This window comes from Carassius carassius, chromosome 9, assembly GCF_963082965.1.
Source record: "Carassius carassius chromosome 9, fCarCar2.1, whole genome shotgun sequence".
Taxonomy (NCBI): domain Eukaryota; kingdom Metazoa; phylum Chordata; class Actinopteri; order Cypriniformes; family Cyprinidae; genus Carassius; species Carassius carassius.
In genome coordinates, this window is record NC_081763.1 from 31702892 (window position 1) to 31722103 (window position 19212).

The window sequence follows — 19212 nt, forward strand, 5'->3', positions numbered from 1 at the left end:
GAACATAACTGTGGACCACTCAGCAGCAGTCCAGTCCTTTTTGAAGCGAGATGCTTCTGACGCTGTCTGTTGTTCAAGAGTGGCTTGACACAAGGAATGCGAAGCTGAAACCCATGTCTTGTATACGTCTGTGCTTAGTGATTCTTGAAGCACTGACTCCAGCTGCAGTCCACTCTTTGTGAATCTCCCCCACATTTTTTGAATGGGTTTTGTTTCCCAATCCTCTCCAGGGTGCAGTTATCCCTATTGCTTATACACTTTTTTCTACCACATCTGTTCCTTCCCTTCGCCTCTCTATTAATGTGCGTCAACTCAGAGCTCTGTGAACAGCCAGCCTCTTTTGCAATGACCTTTTGTGTCTTGCCCTCTTTTTGCAAGGCGTCAATGGTCGTCTTTTGGACAACAGTCAAGTCAGCAGTCTTCCCCATGATTGTGTAGCCTACAGAACTAGACTGAGAGACCATTTAAAGGTATTTGCAGGTGTTTTGAGTTAAATAGCTGATTAGAGTGTGGCACCAAGTTTCTTAAATGTGGAACCTTTTCACAATATTATAATTTTCTGAGATACTGAATTTGTTTTTTTCCTTAGTTGTCAGTTATAATCTTCAAAATTAAAAGAAATAAACACTTGAAATATATCATTCTGTGTGTAATGAATGAATATAATATAAAAGTTTAACTTTTTGAATGGAATTAGTGAAATAAATCAACTTTTTGATGATATTCTAATTATATGACCAGCACCTGCATAAGGCTCGGGTGTGGCTCAGATCTGGGGATTCTGGTTTACTTAAGGCTGAGAATTGGCACCAATAATAAAACCTGTTTTGACCCAGTTCAGGGCCAGCTAAGGGTGATTAACTGGCTGAGATTTGGGCCGGCTATGGCCCATGTGTGGCCCTTGTCTTTTTTTGTCTTCAATTTCCTGATTACAGCTGAGGATGTTGTGTCATGGAGAAAGTGCCAATGTATTCTCTCTGCAATGAGTGAGGAATGACTGTTTTGAGTGAGGTATCTTGTTGCCTATCATCTCTATTCCATCTTCCACAGCTAGCTCATATCTGTAGGGAAAGTACACACAGCAGGGCACAAGCTATGTTCTTTTATTGGCCAACCTTGTTGAATCACAGTGCTGAGAGCCTGTAGGCCCTCATCCTCTGCTGGATGCTTTTTGAGTTCCTTCAGTCAAGCGATGGAGATGTAGACAGACATGACCTCAAATGTGTAATTTTTCTTTTAGCATCTGGAGGGATAAATGTGTTTGGAGCTCAAGGGTGTCAGCAAAATACATGTGCTTGTCCTTCTTGTACACCAGAATGATGTAGTAGAAACTGTAATCTGAGCATCATCCTCTGTAGTCGTGCTGGTTAGTGTGACCGGCTTTTTTACAGTACATCATACTATGACAAGACATTTGGGGTGGTCAAACATGCTTTGAGGGTATCAAATGATTGTTGGTTCAGCTGGTACCAGCACCATGCAGTTTCTTTGTGTGTCCGCTTCCTTAGAGGTGCAGCAATGTCAGTAAAATTTGCACCCCTGTTCAGAATACCCAGGACATGGGTCGCCCCTAATAACAGAAAGTGCTTTTTTTGTGATTTGTGTCGGGGAATATAGGGGCCAAAGCCTTTATTATTTGGGTAAGGGGAACAAAGTATGCGTGATGTGGTGACACTGCTTGTGAACTTTTCCTCACAACAGTGTGTGCACACGAGTCTGTTTATTTTTGCAAAGGTCCCTTTCATTACGCACAACACCATTGCTTTTTAAGTAGCTCTAAATGAATTGATAATTGTGGAATCATTTCTTTTTTTACATTCATGTAATGATGATTTGCTTTTAAGACTAGTTGTAATTAGCTGTAGACTACCTGATTCTAGCTGTAAACCAACTTCAACAGTCTGGAGAGTCTATTTTGCAATGTTTAAAGCTTATTTATTCAACATTTCTTTTCAGTCATATTGTGCCATAGTATAAGTCCATTTAAAGACACAACAGCTACAAACAGAAGTGATTTTCCTAGTTTAGTTCATCTGTATGTCCTGCTGATCCAGAGTTGAGATGTGGTTTCTAGAGTGTTTTTCTTCTCCTCAGAGAGCAGTCGTACAGTGTTCAGGCCAGTGTTTCCTCAGCTCTGTGTTCATGTAGTAATAGATCCATGTGATGAAGGGAAACACAGTGATTCCCACAGCAGTGCAGATCCTCACAGAGTCCACAGAACTCCTACAGGACCAAACACACACATTCATGATCCTAATACAGCTGAGAAACATTCACACCCACTCACAATCAATAATTCAAATCATAAACTAGTGCATTTACCTTCCTGAATGTCGACACAACAGCAGCCAGAAAACCGTCAGCATGAGTCCAGAACATTCCCTAACAGCAACGATTATGCAATAAATGAAATAAATCGGTTTTATTCTCCTAATGTAACTGAATATTAGTCAAAACTCCTCTGAATTGTTGTTACCTTCCTTCCTCTTGCTGGAAAATGTCTGTAATTCCCTCTTTATAAAGTTTCCAGCCCAGAATGACTCCAAACGTAGAGGCTACAAGCACATGCAGATCAGCTATTCTCCTCCAGAAGTGTGACTCTGGAATGGTTATAACACACATGAATTTATAACTCTAAAATCTACCATAATCTCTTACGGCGTCTGAGAATTTGGCATTTTGTGTCAAAAATACATGCAGACTAAACTCTTGTCTCATGTCTTCTGAATAGAGTGTTTTTACATCCCTAAATTTGTTTGTACACATATTTGTTTTGACTTTTTAATGCAAAACATTGTGCTTTATCTGGTAAATAAATGAGCTAAATATTGGATACCATTGTCATTATGATGTATTTTATCAGACGATACCAAAATCTAATGTAAAACAAATGCAATTATTATACTTCCATTATGACCGTGTTATTTTTGTATGTATTTCTCCTCCACTAGATGGCAGCTTCGAGTCTCATTTTGATTTCTGATTAACTTTTCACTTTCTTACCTGTTATTTGTGGTTGACAGAAAAGCAGAAAACACAGTCCAGCTGGAACTGAATAACCGACCTGCAGAAACAAACACAGAATTAACTTATATAAGGAGCATACATGTGTTTAAAGCGGCAGAAATGTTTCTCATTTGAGTCTTACCATCCACAAAACAGCATCCGGATCATTTATCTGTAGATAATCAAAAAAATCAGCGATTAAACTGTTAATTATCTCTGATGACTCCGTATGTACATAAACGAGAGCTTCATCTGATGATCATCGGTCATTCAGTGTGTGCAAATAAAGCTGAAAGTAACATTTACCTGCACGTAAGTAGCCAGCGAGAAAAACACTGACATGAATAAATTACAAACTCTCCAGATGATCTGAGAGAACGAGACACTCATCCTGTTCTTCATCTGGACTCCTGTGCATTTATTCAAATAAGTTTATCAAGATTTCTCTGAAACGAAACACTGGACTTTATAACTGTACGGTTTTCCGGATATGATATTGACGGCCCACGGGACAAAGCTAGGAATTGTGGGAAATGAAGTCCATGACACTATGATTCATTCAGTCATTTAGATTAACATTTAGATTAACATCAAAAATGAATGAATGAATGTTTAAATTTAATTAATAAATTAATTAATACACTGAAACCAACCACTAATAAAATATGATTATAATACTGAATACAAATAGTTATCGTCATCATTATTCATGTAATCATAACTGATTCAGAGAGAACTACATAGTACACACACTTATGAATCTGAATGAATTTTGAACATGAACTTTGGAAAAAATATTTTGTATATGATTTTCTATGCATGCAAAATCTCCTCGCTCCATTGTTTACTCTGTAGGTGTTTCCATCTCATTATTCTATTCTATTCTATTCTATTCTATTCTATTCCATTCTATTCTATTATATATATATATATATATATATATATATAGATAGATAGATAGATAGATAGATAGATAGATAGATAGATAGATAGATAGATAGATAGATAGATAGATTCTACAATATTCTAAGGACAGCAGTCTCATTCAATTCAATTCCATTCTACTGTTTTACTGCAAATTTTATGTCACATAAAACCAGAGGTGGGTAGAGTACCCAAAAACTGTACTCAAGTAAAAGTAAAAGTACTTCTAGAAATATTTACTCAAGTAAAAGTAAAAGTACTAGTCTTGAATAGTTACTTGAGTAAGAGTAAAAGAGTATCGGATAAAAAATCTACTCAAGTAGTTAGTTACTAGTTACTTTGGGTCATATATACTGTACTGAGCCTATTTTTATTTAGATATATAGATAAAATGTATGTAATGTATGTGTGTGTGTATAAATGTATATATTTCATCAGCCTTTACTCCAATTTATGTAATTTATTATAAAACCCTGTCTGTTTACTTAAGTAACAGATATAGGTGTCATGCCATAACATATTTTTAATACGACTGACTTTATATTAAATGTGAATTTAACATTGAAAGTTAATGTGATATAAATATTGCTACTAATCTTTCATTGTTCAGAAAGAGAGCAAATAACATTTACATTATTAAAGATAATTTTCACTGACAGTCTAGATTTCAATCACTCTCAGAAACTCCCATTAAAATCACTGAAACCGTTAACACTGTGAAATCAATATCTTAATTAAAGATTCGTACACACATCTGCACTTGTTGTTTCTGACGAGAGAATTCGCCAGAAAGAGGTATTCAGTCATCGAGCGAGTGAAGGAAGCACCGGGATTTTAGCGATGACTCATCTGAACGCCTCTGATTGGCCAATGCTTTAATAAGCTCAAAAGAATCATGTGTGATTGGTTATAATGCGCAGCGCTGTATAAACGCATCTATCTCTGGCTCAGCGCCAGCAAGCAATCACAGATCTGAATTTAGCAGCTGATAATATGACTCGCTGAACGTACTTGCACAGGTGTGATTGTATTAAAATTAATAAAATCTTAATCGGCTATTTTTTGTCTTTTGGAAGCTGCATTCAACTTGACTCCCCTCTGTTATAAGCCACACACGTACAACAAACTAATGTCACAGTGCTATCGTGTCCTGTAATCGAATGTAGCCCAAGTTATTACCTGTTAAACAGTAGACAGCACACGCGGTGTTCATCTAATAAAGATCTCCATCGCTAGCAAATAATAGCCTTTGCAGATTTCAATTCAGTGCAGTTCCAGCCACGTTTTCAACGCTCTTTCTGTTCTTTAACGTTACAACTTCGAGTGAACCACTTCAGATGCTCAGCGCGTGCGGCAGGGAACTGAACGACTCATTCAAACTGATTCATGAACCAATTCACTCGTTTGCCAATTGGTTTGATCAAGCCTTTGAAAAGAATTGACTCAAAAGAATGAATCATTCACGAATGGGCATCGCTCATTGCCCAGAGAAAAGTAGACGGCGCGTTTGGAATAAACTGAAGCATTATAACATTTATTGCATTAAGATAAAGTAACGAGAGGAGCGTAACACACAGTAACGAAGTAAAAGTACAGATTTTTCCCCAAAAATTTACTCAAGTAAGAGTATAAAGTACCCATCTTTAAATATACTCCGAAAAGTATTCGTTACCCCAAAAAATTACTCAAGTAAATGTAACGAAGTAAATGTAACTCGTTACTACCCACCTCTGCATAAAACCAAATTTTGTTATTTAAAACAATTTCATTTTTTTCTTGCAAACTACATGCGTGTGTGTGTGTGTGTGTGTGTGTGTGTGTGTGTGTGTGTGTGTGTGTGTGTGTGTGCATGCGAGACAGAGAGACTTTTTTGACTTTAAATTCTTCTTTAGATTAGATTAGATTAGATTCAACTTTATTGTCATTGCACATCTGGGTACAAGGCAATGAAATACAGTCAATGTACAATGTACAATGTATTGAATCATCAAAAATCTTAATAAGTAAAAATAAAGTGTGCAAGAGATTTTATTGTATTTATTCATTTATTTTCTCTATTACTCTTTTTTTTGTCTCTTTTTTACTTTGATGGTCCAATCATGTTCTGTATTGTACACATGTAAAATACTTTGACATTAATGTAACAGAGAGAGAGAGAGAGAGAGAGAGAATCAAGAAACAAACAGCTATACAAACAATTCAATTCAATTAAATTCAAATAGCTTTATAAGCATGACAAAATGCCAAAGCATTAAGATAAATGTTTAGTTTATTTTCTGATGGTTTAGGGCATTATGTGAGGAAGTGCATCTCTTTTTGGAGAATGCAGTGGGAGCAGAGTCTCTCCTCACGGGAGAGCAGGTTTGTCTGTGCGGCCCATCATACGGTCAGACTGTGCTCGCCGAGTCTGTACATCATCAGTGTTTTCCTGAGATTCACATCAGTCACTGTACTCAGTTTACTGATTTAACTTTCTAATTTGTGTTGGTTTTAATGGCGTTTGGTTGGTCCAGTGGGTGACTTGTCTTTCTCCGTGTTGATGACTTGTGTGGGCTGAATGGTTGAGTGTGTGTGTGAGTTCTCTGGCTGTGTGATCTCAGCACCAGCTGAACGATGGGAGAGAGAGAGAGAGAGAGAGCGAGAGAGATCGAGAGAGAGAGAGAGAGAGCGAGAGAGAGAGAGAGAGAGAGAGAGAGAGAGAGTGAGAGTGTGAGTGTGTGTGGATGTGTGTGTGCTGTAGGTTGCTCTGCTGTTTCTGTTTCTGTCTCTGCAGTGCAGCCAGTCTATGATTGCAGCCCAGCGCTGGCTGCTGGAAGTCAAACCCGAATGGCGACGTCCAGCCCCAGCAGTAACCCTTCAGCAACCTCCAGCCTGAGCAGCAGCAGCGCGCAGCTCCACTCGAACCAGAGCCAGCACAGCAGCACCATGAGCAGCATGCAAGGTCAGAACCAGCCGAACCGCACATGCTCCCGGTGACAGTTTACACACACCACCCGAGACTCGACCATACCGCATTACAAGTTCAGATCTCGACTTACAATCGCGTTTACACGCTCTCAAGTGTGTGTTTTAAACTAGTAAGCTCTGTTTAGCTGCTCTACACGAGTAGTTTTAATTGTAACTTCAGTGTTCTGTAGCCGCACGGCTAACTGCTTCAGTCAAACAGTGACAGGCCCATTAATATTTCATTTTCTCAGCTTGATAATTGCATTGTTTACTACGTAGCCTAAGTCTTAATTAATATTTTCTAAGTGCATGTTGCAGCTGGTATTATAGTTATTGGTTTAATGTCATCGTTTGGATTCTGACTGTCGTTGAAGTTTGTTGACATTTTTAGCTTGGTGGCTAGCGGTGCGATAATGCTAATGCGAACTTCAGGTAAATGCGAGGCTTTTTGGGGCATTTAAAATGTCGTTTTTTAATAAATGGAAATACTAAGATGGTATTTCAGTTATTTATGGACAATAGATATACGAATACCTGATTTCGTGAAGAAAATTACTCTGTTAAATAGTAAAATCACCGCTAATCTGTATGATTTAAATATCATAAACCAGGCATTTTCATTCTTTTAGATGCCACGGTTCCCCAAAATATGACAATCCTCTCGTTTATATAAGTTAGTTTATTGGAAAACCCAATTTATACTGTACTTTTTTATAAGAAAATATTTATTTTCTGTTAAGTTACATTATTATGTGTCCCCCCCCCCACACACACACACTTAGTACTTTACTATTAAAAATGTTTTTTTTATATATTTACAAATTATTATATGTTATTTATACTTCTACTCAATTATGATAATTTATTATTATGATCATAACTACCTCTACATGTTTTCTCAAAACTTTTCCTTGAACCCCCAAGTGTCCCCTGGCCCGCAGTTTATGTTTATGATTGTGATGTGGGTAGTTTTATGACCCAATCTGCCACATGACATATGCATGATTGAATATGAGTCATTTAGATCATAGTGACTCTCTCAGTGGTTTATTTTGGACGTGGTGTGGTTCAGTGGTTAAAGATACAGGCTGATAACTGAAAAGGTGCAGGTTTGAACCAGCTGATTATATAAAAAATTACTATAAAACAGTAATGAGAATTATGCATAATGCATTTTCCCTCCAGATTTTGGGATGAAATATGAAGCTTACATGTTCTTTGAGAGATTCACTTCTGAATTGGTTTCGGTCTCTTTATACAGTTATAAAGACTATTTGTCTTAGGAAGGTAGGATGACGTCCTCAATGTAGAATGTAGAAACCTGCCTCTTCTCTCTGTTCTTCTGTGGTTCTCCATTATCTCCTCGTCCACACCATCATTCCTGTATTTCCTGAAAGCGCTTTGTGACGGGATTCTGCTTCGTTTGGGAAGGTTTATTCACTTTTACACTGGAAGAGGAAGTGCATGAATTATCTTCACATGATTTATGAAGTTAATCTCTGCGTTCTTGTGTTCAGATAAACCAGCTGCGTATTAAATGACACGTTTAACTTTTGTGCATCATTGTTGCAAAACTTCCTTATTGTTGTCTATTGTCATTAATACGTTTTAAATAAAAGAATAATGGAGTGCATTTAACAAGAACTTTCAGTCTTTCAGCGTCAGAGCATCACATTTGATTTTGATGTGCTACTTGCGATTCCTAGGAATAATTTTGTTAAAGTTTACTAGCAATTTCAGATTTCCAATTTTTTATTTTTTTCATTGTATCTGTCATGCAATAATCTTAACGTGACTTCTTTTCCAACCCTGACTTTATTTTTTTACAGTCTGACGTTCCAGCTGGACAGATTCTTTTAAATCTGTTGTTTAAGCAATGAAACTCGATATTTCTCTTCATGATATTTCTCTCCCTTTATCTCTTTGCCTCTTCTTACCCACAATCCTCCCTGATGCCGGACCACGGTGAGACCCAGAACAACTGTTGTTTATATCTGAATGGTTTCATTTTTGTTTTGCCGTCTTCATTTGTTAGTCTGGTATTTTGCGTCCTGCTGTTGTGTGTGAATCTCCTCTGCATGTACACACATCTCTCACTGATGCACATCCCGACACAGAGGTTTGGTTTGAGCGAGCTTCAGATGCTCAGTGCTGTTCACTTCATTGCTTTGAAGAGCAGGTTTAGGTGGATTTGAACAGATGAAGGTGTTTTTCTGGATCAAACCATGTGTCGTTGTTCTTCTCACCACCAGGGTTTCAGATAAACCTGTCTGGACCTCCTCAAAGTAAGCCAACCCTTCTGAGCCGTGTCTGTTTGCTGGTTTCGGGAAGCCTGTCGTCTGCTCGACACTAATCCATCCACACACGGTTTCTGCTAGACTTGTGCTGGTCTAGGACACATCGAGCCGCATCCTATCATTATCATGTGCAGAGAAGGTGGAAAATGTCACGTGTTTAACCCCAAAATGATCAAAATAAACACATGAAGAAAATTATATTGTTTGTATAATAATAATAATAATAATAATAATAATACAGAAATATGTTACCTAAAGAAAAACAGTAAAGCAATCTCGTACCTTAATTAGTAAATTAAGAACAACTACTGCCATGATGTAAAAAAATGCAAATAATTAATGCATAATTCAGTTATTTAGTTGAGTTTTTATACATCATGATAGTTTTGATGGACTGCACTAATATATATATATATGTATATAAAAAAAATTGTAAAGCAGGAATCAAATTTCCCTAGTGTGTGTGTGTGTGTGTATATATATATATATATATATATATATATATATATTTATTTATTTATTTATTTATTTATTTATTTATTATTACTATTATTACAATGACAACTAATTAAATAATCTAATTGTTCATTAATTTGTATGCCATTTGTATTTAACAGACATGTTTAGTTTACCAGTGTATTATTTAATTTTTATTGCATGTAATGTATATATAATTTAATATGTAATACAATTTATAATTAATATATTAATTTATATGATGTTAATCAATATAAATTATGAATACAGTAATATTTCAATAATATTCAATAATATTTAACAATAATAATAATTATAATCTTGGTGAGCATAAAAAAGTTCTTTCAAAAGCATAACAAATTGTACTGATCCCAGGCTTTTGAATGTTAATGTACTTTAAAAAAAAAAAAAAAGTACTTTATTGTGCAGAAAAAGTATTTCTCTCATTCTCATCACCAGATCGTTTTATTATGTCTAGAATGTCAGAATTAATTCGTCCTCCCGTCTCTCTAGATATTTCAATTCAAGCCATTAAATCAGTCGACCACTAGTCAGTATTTCCATTCTGTAACTCGTATCTTCACACATTAGTTTCAGACGAGTACATAAAGAGGAGCTCAGTGAGAAATCGGCACAAGTCTAAAGCTTGGAGCTTCCATTGACTTTGGGGCACAAATATTCACTCCGGGACAGTCGATTGGTCCTGACTTTCATTTGATTTAAATTAAAACCAGCCTTTACTTGATCAAGATCTCTTCAGTCATAATCATGCATGCACTTTCCTCACTGATCAGTGGTTCACACACAGTAATGGAAGCTCTGCTGGTGTTTTAGGAGGGGTTTTCTACTAACCAGTGCAGTCAACATTGCCTTGGGGGCTGTAGCTGTCTTCCCTGTTTCTGGGGTTTGCATTTTGTTTAGTGTTGAGCACTGCTGGGATGTTTTTGGCATGAGCATCTCGAACAAACACCAGCTTGTTGGGACATGGACGCACATGCAGTGAGGTTTCTGAAATGTCTGGATTCTTGCGGTGGAGGGGAAACAGTGCTTAACTTCACAGAGATGTGCTTACTCACATTTTCCACTTACTTCCATGAATCTAAAGGGTTTTTGGTGCTTAAGTATTGTTAGTCTTATGTTAACATTGTTTTAATTTCTCTTTTGTCGTGTAATTTTCACTTATTCGCTAGTGCTGGGCAACATAGCTAAAAATAATCACGATATAATGTTTCATATCATTCGGTAACGATAAAGTTAAAGTTTTTAAACAAAGAGCAGTAGGAAAAGCTGAATAGGGTTACTGTTCAAAATACTGGTATACAATTCTGAATGATATAAAATAATGTGAATGTTAGTCATTTAAAGAGATGGTTAATAATTAAGCAGTCTTATATTATTCCTTACAAAAATACAGTAGTGTTAGAAATATTTTTTGTGGTTTCTGTGTTTCAGTAAAAAATAAAATTATTTTTGGTTTTGGATTCAATTATTTTGGTGGAAACGGACCAAAATAGTTTCTTTGATCATGGTTTGTAAAATTTGTTCAGATTAGATATCAGGAAGCCCTGAACCGCATTAAAAGTTCAGTTACCCGAATATAATTACAGAAACTTTATTTTCAGTTTTTTATGCTTACTATTTCTCCCACGTTGTTTGGATTGGCTTTATCTTTGTGGTGGCTATTGTTAGTGCTTATAAAGCACATCTCGCTCTCTGAATAAACCATAAAGATTTGCACATCACAGATTCATGCATCATTTTGTGTTTGGGTTATGTTGGGTTTTGCATGTGGTGGAGTTAAGTTTCTTTCTTTCGATTTTGATTTGGATCTTCTGTTTTGTGTCCGGATGTGATCACATCTTTGTAACCCTCGGTTGTCTGCCACGAGTGGATGTAGCTGGGGAAAGATGTGCTGATTCAGTGGTGTTAAACGCAGGGTTTAAGCATGTCGGACTGCAGTCCCTGTCCTCTGCTGCCAGGTTTGCTAAAGCCGTCGTCACCCTCCATGTTTTTTCTACATCATGTGATGAAGATGTCCTGATGGCTTTAGGAAAACTGGCTCTTGGGTTCCTCTCCTGTGCATGTCTCTCTTCACACGACCCTCTCACATCTTCCATGGCTTAGTTAGAGATCTCATCCTGTGGCAACCTGAACAAAATACACCTGCAACTTTATCTTCATGCTATATGAGTGTGTTGATTTGGGCGTGAAATGGCTGTTTCCTTACTGTGGTGTTTAACCTGACAGTCTCTTCCTCCTCTGTCAGGTAAACGTAAAGCCCTGAAGTTAAATTTTGCCAATCCTCCAATCAAACCCACTTCCAGAATCACTCTGAACACGGCCGGACTTCCTTTCCAGAACCCACACATGTGAGTACAGACCATCTCGTGGCCATTTACCCCTTAAATGAACTGCTGAAGAATAGAATAGCTGAAAATGTACACGTCCTCAGGCCATCCGAGATGTAGATGAGTTTGTTTCTTGGAGAAATGTAGCATTACATCACTTGCTCAGCTATGGATGCTCTGCAGTGAATGGGTGCCGTCAGAATGAGAGTCTAAACAGCTGATAAAAGCATCACAATAATCCACAAGTAATCCACACCACTCCAATCCATCAGTTAATGTCTTGAGAAGAGAAAAGCTGTGTGTTTGTAAGAAACAAATCCATCATTGAGATGTTTTAACTTTTGCTTCTAGCTAAAATGCGAGTCTATAATCCATAATAAAGCTTCTTCCAGTGAAAAGGTCCATCTCCTGTCGTCCTCTCACTTCGAAATCCACTGTTTTGGTCTGTTTTTGTTTCATTAAACAGTGCTTGATCTGTGCATATTTCACTCCTGATTCAGATGAGACGACTCTTTCATTGGAGAAGGAAATATTAGGGATAGAGTACTGATTTTAGACCAAGTTAAAAACATCTTGATGATGCATTAGTTTCTCACAAACATGCAGCTTGTGGCTTCTCAAGACTTTAATCGATGGGCTGGAGTGGAGTGGATTAAATCGTTTTAGCTTGCCTCCTGCTAAACGTCTCCTGTTCATAACATTGCTTTCCCCAGTGAAATGGATCTATGTGTTTGTTTGTTTTTTAGCTTTTTCTATCCAAATTGGTTCAAATAGTCATCAGATTATTGGATATTGAATTGCACCCCTAATCTACAGCCTGCGAGTTTTGGGGCTTCTTTGGACCGTGTCAGGACTGCTGTCCAGTTCTGTCTTTCCAGCCTCAGCCACGATGGCCTTCACAAGCATGCGTGTGCGTGTGTGTGTGTGTGTGTTTTCAGAGAGCGGCTGCGGACACACAGTATCGAGTCGTCTGGGAAGCTGAAGATCTCTCCGGAGCAGCACTGGGACTTCACAGCCGAAGACCTGAAGGATCTCGGTGAGATCGGCCGAGGAGCGTACGGCTCCGTCAACAAGATGGTGCACAAACCCAGCGGACAGATCATGGCTGTCAAAGTAAGACACGCATCACAGGTTACTGATCGCTGGCAGCTATACTTCAGGTTTTAAAACCCATTAATTAAACCTTTTACAAAATAGAAGTTTCTTACGTTTTGATGATAATTTGTGGAAACGTTTTTGGGGCCTTTAGTCGTGGTATCATCCGTGTGTTTGTGTGGCAGCGGATCCGCTCGACGGTGGACGAGCGCGAACAGAAGCAGCTGCTCATGGATCTGGATGTGGTCATGAGGAGCAGCGACTGTCCTTACATCGTCCAGTTTTACGGGGCTCTTTTCAGAGAGGTGTGTCTGGTTTTTGGCAAGCCGTCTCATGTTCTGAAGAGAGTGTTTCTGATTCACGACGCTGGTTCTGTCTGGTTCTTGTTCAGGGGGATTGCTGGATATGCATGGAGCTCATGTCTACCTCCTTCGACAAATTCTACAAATACGTTTATTCCTCTTTAGACGAAGTGATTCCCGAGGAGATTTTAGGGAAGATAACACTAGCTGTGAGTTGTCATCTATTCAGTTTTCTTTGGCGTTTACAGAGCGAGGCGTTCAGTTCACGCTCTTTGTTCTTCTGTGTCATTTCAGACTGTGAAAGCACTTAACCATTTAAAAGAAAACTTGAAAATTATTCACAGAGGTAAGAGAGTCTTTCTGTGTTTTTCTTGAGGAGGTGTAAGTGGGTCTGTTTTACGCTGACTGAAGCTCTTTCATGGTCTTTCTGCAGACATAAAGCCATCAAATATCCTCCTGGACAGGAAAGGCAACATCAAGCTGTGTGATTTTGGCATCAGCGGACAGCTGGTCGACTCCATCGCCAAAACCAGGGACGCAGGCTGCAGACCGTACATGGCAGTAAGATTCATCATTTCTATATTCGTATATGTACACTAACATTCAAAAGTTGAGGTTGAAAAGATTTTTAAAATGTTTTTGAACAGAAGAAAGTCTCGTCTGCTCACAAAGTCTGCATTTATTTGATTAAAAACACGGTAAAAACTGTAAAATTCTGAAATATTATTACAATTTAAAATAACTGTTTTCTATTTTAATGCATTTTGAAAAGTAATTTATTTCTGTGATCAAAGCTGTATTTTCAGCATCATTCCTCCAGTCTTAAGTGTCACATGATCCTTCAGAAATCATTCTGATATGCTGATTTACTGCTCGAGAAACATTTCTGATTATTATAAGTGTTGTGCTGCTTCATATATGTTTGTGGAAACTGAGATACGTTTTATATACATACACTTATATTATTATTATTATTATTATATTATTTAGATAAACATAAATATAATGGACAAACATAATAAATATGCATGTTAGATTTAGTTTTTATTCCATATTACGTTTTTATAACAATGTTTTTTTTGAACATGGATAAATGCAGACATAATTTGTTTTGCTACAATAAGTGTTATTCAGTTATTTATTTATTTTTTTGTAACATTGTTATTTTTGATCACTTTTTGTAACATTTTTTTAGAAAAAACAACAACTTATTTCATAATTATTGGCCAAAAAAGTGAATTCCACAAATAGGAACTGAGTAACTTCCTCTCCTCTTTTCTGAAGCCGGGTGTGTGGAGAGTGATGTAAGTGCAGGAGTGTCTGTGAATGAAGCTCAGCTCTGCTGCTGCTGCTGCTGATGATGATGTCATACTCTAATCTGAGCCATGAGCTCATCATCATCATCATCACTGCATTATGACATCAGTGTGTTGACTGACACGCACAGCTGTTACACACACACACACACACAGTCCTGCTGCTGTGTGTCGGGAGCACATCTGTTTCGGCCGGTGAAGCAGACAGTCTGATGTTCTGGAAAAGATGTCCTGCTGCGCTTCATCCAGAGCAAGACATTTCATCTGTGTGTGTGTGTGTGTGTGTGTGTGTGTGTGTGTGTGTGCGTGTGCTGAGGAATGAACCCATGGTCTCAGGGTTTCTGAAACTATGATATATATAGGACTTAGAATAACTGCTATTCTGATTGAAATGTATTAAATGAAATAGTCTTGGCAATTAAAATAGTTTTGTGAGTAAAACATTAAACAGCATTCGTGACGCATGTACCCTCAGAAGTGTGAGGTAATTCTGATTGAAACACGACAATGATTCAGAAATGGAGGAAAATTGTATTTTTTTAATTTATTATCAATAATAATTAAAAAACTAATAATAATATTAATACTTATATTTATTTTATTTTTTCGTTTCAATAACATCCACTAGAAAATGATTACCTTTTAATAATAAAATGAACAAGTATTAATAATGGTAAATATTGCATTAATGTTCTTAAGAATAACATAAACTGATGACTCGTGCTAAAATAAGAGCAGCGAAATAAAATTAAGTAATTAGTCTGTTTTGATGTCATGAAAATGTCAGCTTTTAAAATGCATTTAACCTCAGCAGTGTGAGTGAAACAAAAAAATTATAAACTTTACATTTTATTACGCTTATTGCTTCATAAAGTGTTTTTTGTGTGTGTGGTTTTTTGTTTTGTTTGTTTAATATGATTCAGTGCTTCAGCAGAAAAATCTGTTCCAGAAATGGAGTACATTTATTTCTTTTAAAAAACAATATCATTAACTAATCATCATCATAAACAACAACAATAATAATAATAGTAATAGTTGTTAGTATTGCATGCATCATGCCAAATTATGAGCTGCCTAATGTATTTATTTCTAATGCATTAAGGCCATGTGTTTCATGTGTCTGTGTGTCCGTCCCTCAGCCGGAGAGGATAGACCCCAGCGCCTCCAGACAGGGTTATGATGTGCGCTCAGACGTCTGGAGTTTGGGAATCACACTGGTGAGGGAGGATGAGGTGTGGTCATGTGATCTCCGAGGGGACGTCTGTGTAATGTTGAAGGTGATTTGTGTGTTTTCTGCTGCAGTATGAGCTGGCCACGGGACGCTTCCCCTACCCAAAGTGGAACAGCGTGTTCGATCAGCTGACGCAGGTGGTGAAGGGCGACCCGCCGCAGCTCAGCAGCTCAGAGGAGAGACAGTTCTCCCCCAAATTCATCAACTTCGTCAACCTGTGGTGAGACACACACACACACACACACACACACACGAGCCTTTCCTCTTTCTGAGAGTTCGCTGACTCTGCTCAAGGGAAGTAATTACTCTGATTTATTGCGAGATCACGTGATGCACACAACGCCTCCTGCTGCTCGTTCACAGCAACTGCATGAGCTGGGGATTCAGCTTACTGTCAGTCTGACTCTCAAGGGTTTTAATTAAAGCTGATCATTTTTGTTTGTTTCTAACAGCCTTACAAAGGACGAGTCAAAAAGGCCAAAGTACAAAGAGCTTCTGGTGAGTTCCTGCTTCCTGTTGAAGCCACACATTGTTTTTCTGATAATAAAAGGGTTGTTGATGTGAAGTTTGAATGTAATGCTAAACCTGGGCATATCAGGGAATTCGTTCATATTTAGAACTGGAGAAAATTCTATTAGTCTTTATCATGGAAATTCTGCTTTGTTTAATTGGCTAGAATTTGCAGTTTGTCTCAGTACATTTTTTTTTTTCAAATAAAGAGGAAACTAATTTGGGTATATACGTTTTTTTTAAACAGCATTTTTTTTTGTAATTCTTGTAAATTAAATTCATGAAATTATTGTTGTAGTAGCTATTTTAGTAATACATTTATTTTTTGTTTAGAATAGTATTTATTAATGATTTGCGCCAGAAAGGAATTATGTAAGGAAATATTCTCATTAATAACCATAAGAACAAGACAATTGTTGTTGTTGTTATATTATATGATCTCATATTATTTAAGAGATCACAAAAAATAATAATAATTTGTCACTAATATTCAAAAATATAATTAAAAAAAGACTTTGAATTTTGCACTTTCCCTTATGAATATTATAAATTAACCTAAAAGCTTGACGTTTGAAAAAAAAAAAAAACAATTTATCTATAGCTTTATATTTATATTTTAAGAGTGGGGATTTACTAAAATAATTAAAATAATTTCTATAACAACGACAATAATAATAATTAAATTCGGTAATTCCAGAATTACATTTATTATTATTATTATTATTATTCATATTATTCATATTATTATTCATATTATTATTATTTACAGATAGCAGTTTCTTAGCAATTTCTACCTAATAATATATTTGAGTTTAACATCATAATAATAGAAAAGTATATTCATCATAAAAACTTCCATGTCCTATATTTGATTAATTTCAGTGACTCTTCCCGGTCTAGAAATCACACCCTAATTTATCCAAGTTTTATTTCCAAGATTGCAGGAATCATGACTCTTAAATATGACAGTTGTTGAGGCAACAAAATAAGATAATAATAAGAGGTCAGCTCGTGTCATTTTAGGTGTTTCAGCAAATTTAGTCTGGTTTTGAATCATTGTAAGCCGTCTTTCATGCTTCAAATGTGATAAAGGCACAGCTCATTTAAGATGCATGCGAAACTCTGAAGAAGAAGACTGAAGTAAACTCTCCCCTTCTCTGTCTCTCAGAAACATCCCTTCATTCAGATGTACGAGGAGCGTACGGTAGACGTGGCCAGTTACGTCTGCAGGATCCTGGATCAGATGCCCACGTCCCCCAGCTCCCCCATGTACGTGGACTGAGACCAGACGCATTGCTTTCTCACAGAACGGCAGTATTAAAACAGGAAAACACACGAGAACACAGCGGTGTTCAATACAAGCTCCTCTGTAAAAGACCTCCTACCCACGTCCCTCTCTCTCGCTCTTACTGTCACACACACACACACGTATCTGATGGGACGCGTGGAGGTCTGGCCTCTCGCAGATGCGGAATAGTGATTTTAAACCGATATAAAGTAATGAAATAAATAATAAATAAGCCTGGAATTGTATTTATACTTCTGAAATCACTTGTGGAATATATGATTCGGAAAGCCTTCGACGTACTGGAAATCTGCTCGTGTCCTGTCCCTCCTCTTCATGTATGTGATATTAAACGTGTTTTGTATGTTAAGGTGAATGATGATGATGCAGAGGTGGCCGGGGTTTCTGTAATCCTCACTGTACAACGACTATGTTATTAAAATAAAACTGAGGAATATGGAAAGGACTCCATGTTTGCTGCTTTTTAGATATAAATTAATCTTATTAAGAAAGAAATCCATTGATTTGACATTTATCAAGTTATTTGATATGATTTCATATTTTATTTATTTAAAATGTAACGACTTTAATCACTTTTAATATGAATAATTAAGTTTACAGTGTAATTATTTTGTTCTATAATGTAATTCTTCACATTTTTATATTAAAGATCTTTATTTTTTATACTTGTAATATGAATAAAATATCTATAATTACGAATAATGTTATTAATATGAATGTAGTTCTTTTTTTTATAATACAGATTTTTAAGTATATAATTTCATTAATATTAGATTTTCTTATGTATTTTTTATGCAATGTAATTATAGCAATTATAAGCAATTATAATTCTTTTTATATTTGTAATGTTATAAATATATAATTATAAGGGTTTTAATATGAGTAATATGAAAACTATTTTAATATATTTAATGTATAATATGACGGCTTTATAAAAATAATGTAACAATGTTTTGAATCAAAAGTACGTTATTTAATGATTTGAGGAAAAAAAAAAGTTTTTAATAATCGTTGTTTTGATACACAAAATAATGATTCTCCTCCAGAGGGCACCTGTCAGCACAGAAAGCTGATTTCCCATTGATCCACAACAACTGTCTCTGTCCACAATCACGTTTCACAACGATTTTTTGTTTTACTTTAGAGATTTGCGCATTTAAAAGAAAAATCTTTCAAATTTAATAATAATAATAATAATAAAAAAACGAACTGGTACGTGAAATGCAAATAAGAATGCAATGTTTAGGTATAATTTCCCAGCGATCACAAACGACAGTGTTTGGTCCGCTCTGAACATCGCTGAGAAAAGTAACAGGTGTTGATGACAGCGCAGTCAAATTTACCTGTTACTTTTCTCAGCACTGCCAGAATGGACCTACCACAGTTTGTTATTTTGGACTTGCTGATTTTCACACGGAAACCTTAATAGACATTTAATTATAAATACCCAGTGA

The 19212-nt window shown here is 36.5% G+C and overlaps 2 protein-coding genes across 5 annotated transcripts; one reads left to right on the forward strand and one right to left on the reverse strand.

The window, feature by feature from the left end:
• Window positions 1–1913: 1913 nt before the first annotated feature.
• tmem220 (transmembrane protein 220) lies at window positions 1914–3518 on the reverse strand. Its single transcript, XM_059557387.1, has 6 exons — window positions 3313–3518; window positions 3149–3178; window positions 3004–3064; window positions 2477–2600; window positions 2323–2382; window positions 1914–2223 (listed from the first exon to the last, which is right to left on the reverse strand). The coding sequence occupies exons 1-6, from the start codon at window positions 3406–3408 to the stop codon at window positions 2091–2093; spliced, it is 504 nt and encodes a 167-aa protein (XP_059413370.1). The 5' UTR covers window positions 3409–3518; the 3' UTR covers window positions 1914–2090.
• Window positions 3519–6648: 3130 nt separating this feature from the next.
• map2k4a (mitogen-activated protein kinase kinase 4a) lies at window positions 6649–18200 on the forward strand. 4 transcript variants are annotated; one of them, XM_059559005.1, is made up of 12 exons: window positions 6649–6871; window positions 9129–9161; window positions 11917–12019; window positions 12937–13111; window positions 13279–13398; window positions 13485–13604; window positions 13690–13741; window positions 13829–13956; window positions 15851–15928; window positions 16014–16162; window positions 16395–16440; window positions 17621–18200. In XM_059559005.1, the coding sequence occupies exons 1-12, from the start codon at window positions 6757–6759 to the stop codon at window positions 17732–17734; spliced, it is 1233 nt and encodes a 410-aa protein (XP_059414988.1). In that variant the 5' UTR covers window positions 6649–6756; the 3' UTR covers window positions 17735–18200. The 4 variants fall into 4 exon arrangements, with proteins under 4 accessions (XP_059414988.1, XP_059414989.1, XP_059414990.1 ...); XM_059559006.1 differs by lacking the exon at window positions 9129–9161; XM_059559007.1 differs by lacking the exon at window positions 9129–9161 and having other exon boundaries at window positions 11929–12019.
• The last annotated feature ends 1012 nt before the right edge of the window (window positions 18201–19212 follow it).

Coding starts and splice junctions, on each gene's coding strand:
- tmem220 (XM_059557387.1), bottom strand. CDS start 3,408: ATGAAGAACAGGATGAGTGTCTCGTTCTCTCAGATCATCTGGAGAGTT. Junction 3,179..3,312: donor CGCTGGCTACTTACGTGCAG/GTAAATGTTACT, acceptor GATTATCTACAG/ATAAATGATCCGGATGCTGT. Junction 2,601..3,003: donor CTGTCAACCACAAATAACAG/GTAAGAAAGTGA, acceptor TAACCATTCCAG/AGTCACACTTCTGGAGGAGA.
- map2k4a (XM_059559005.1), top strand. CDS start 6,757: ATGGCGACGTCCAGCCCCAGCAGTAACCCTTCAGCAACCTCCAGCCTG. Junction 13,399..13,484: donor ACGGGGCTCTTTTCAGAGAG/GTGTGTCTGGTT, acceptor GTTCTTGTTCAG/GGGGATTGCTGGATATGCAT. Junction 16,163..16,394: donor ATCAACTTCGTCAACCTGTG/GTGAGACACACA, acceptor TGTTTCTAACAG/CCTTACAAAGGACGAGTCAA.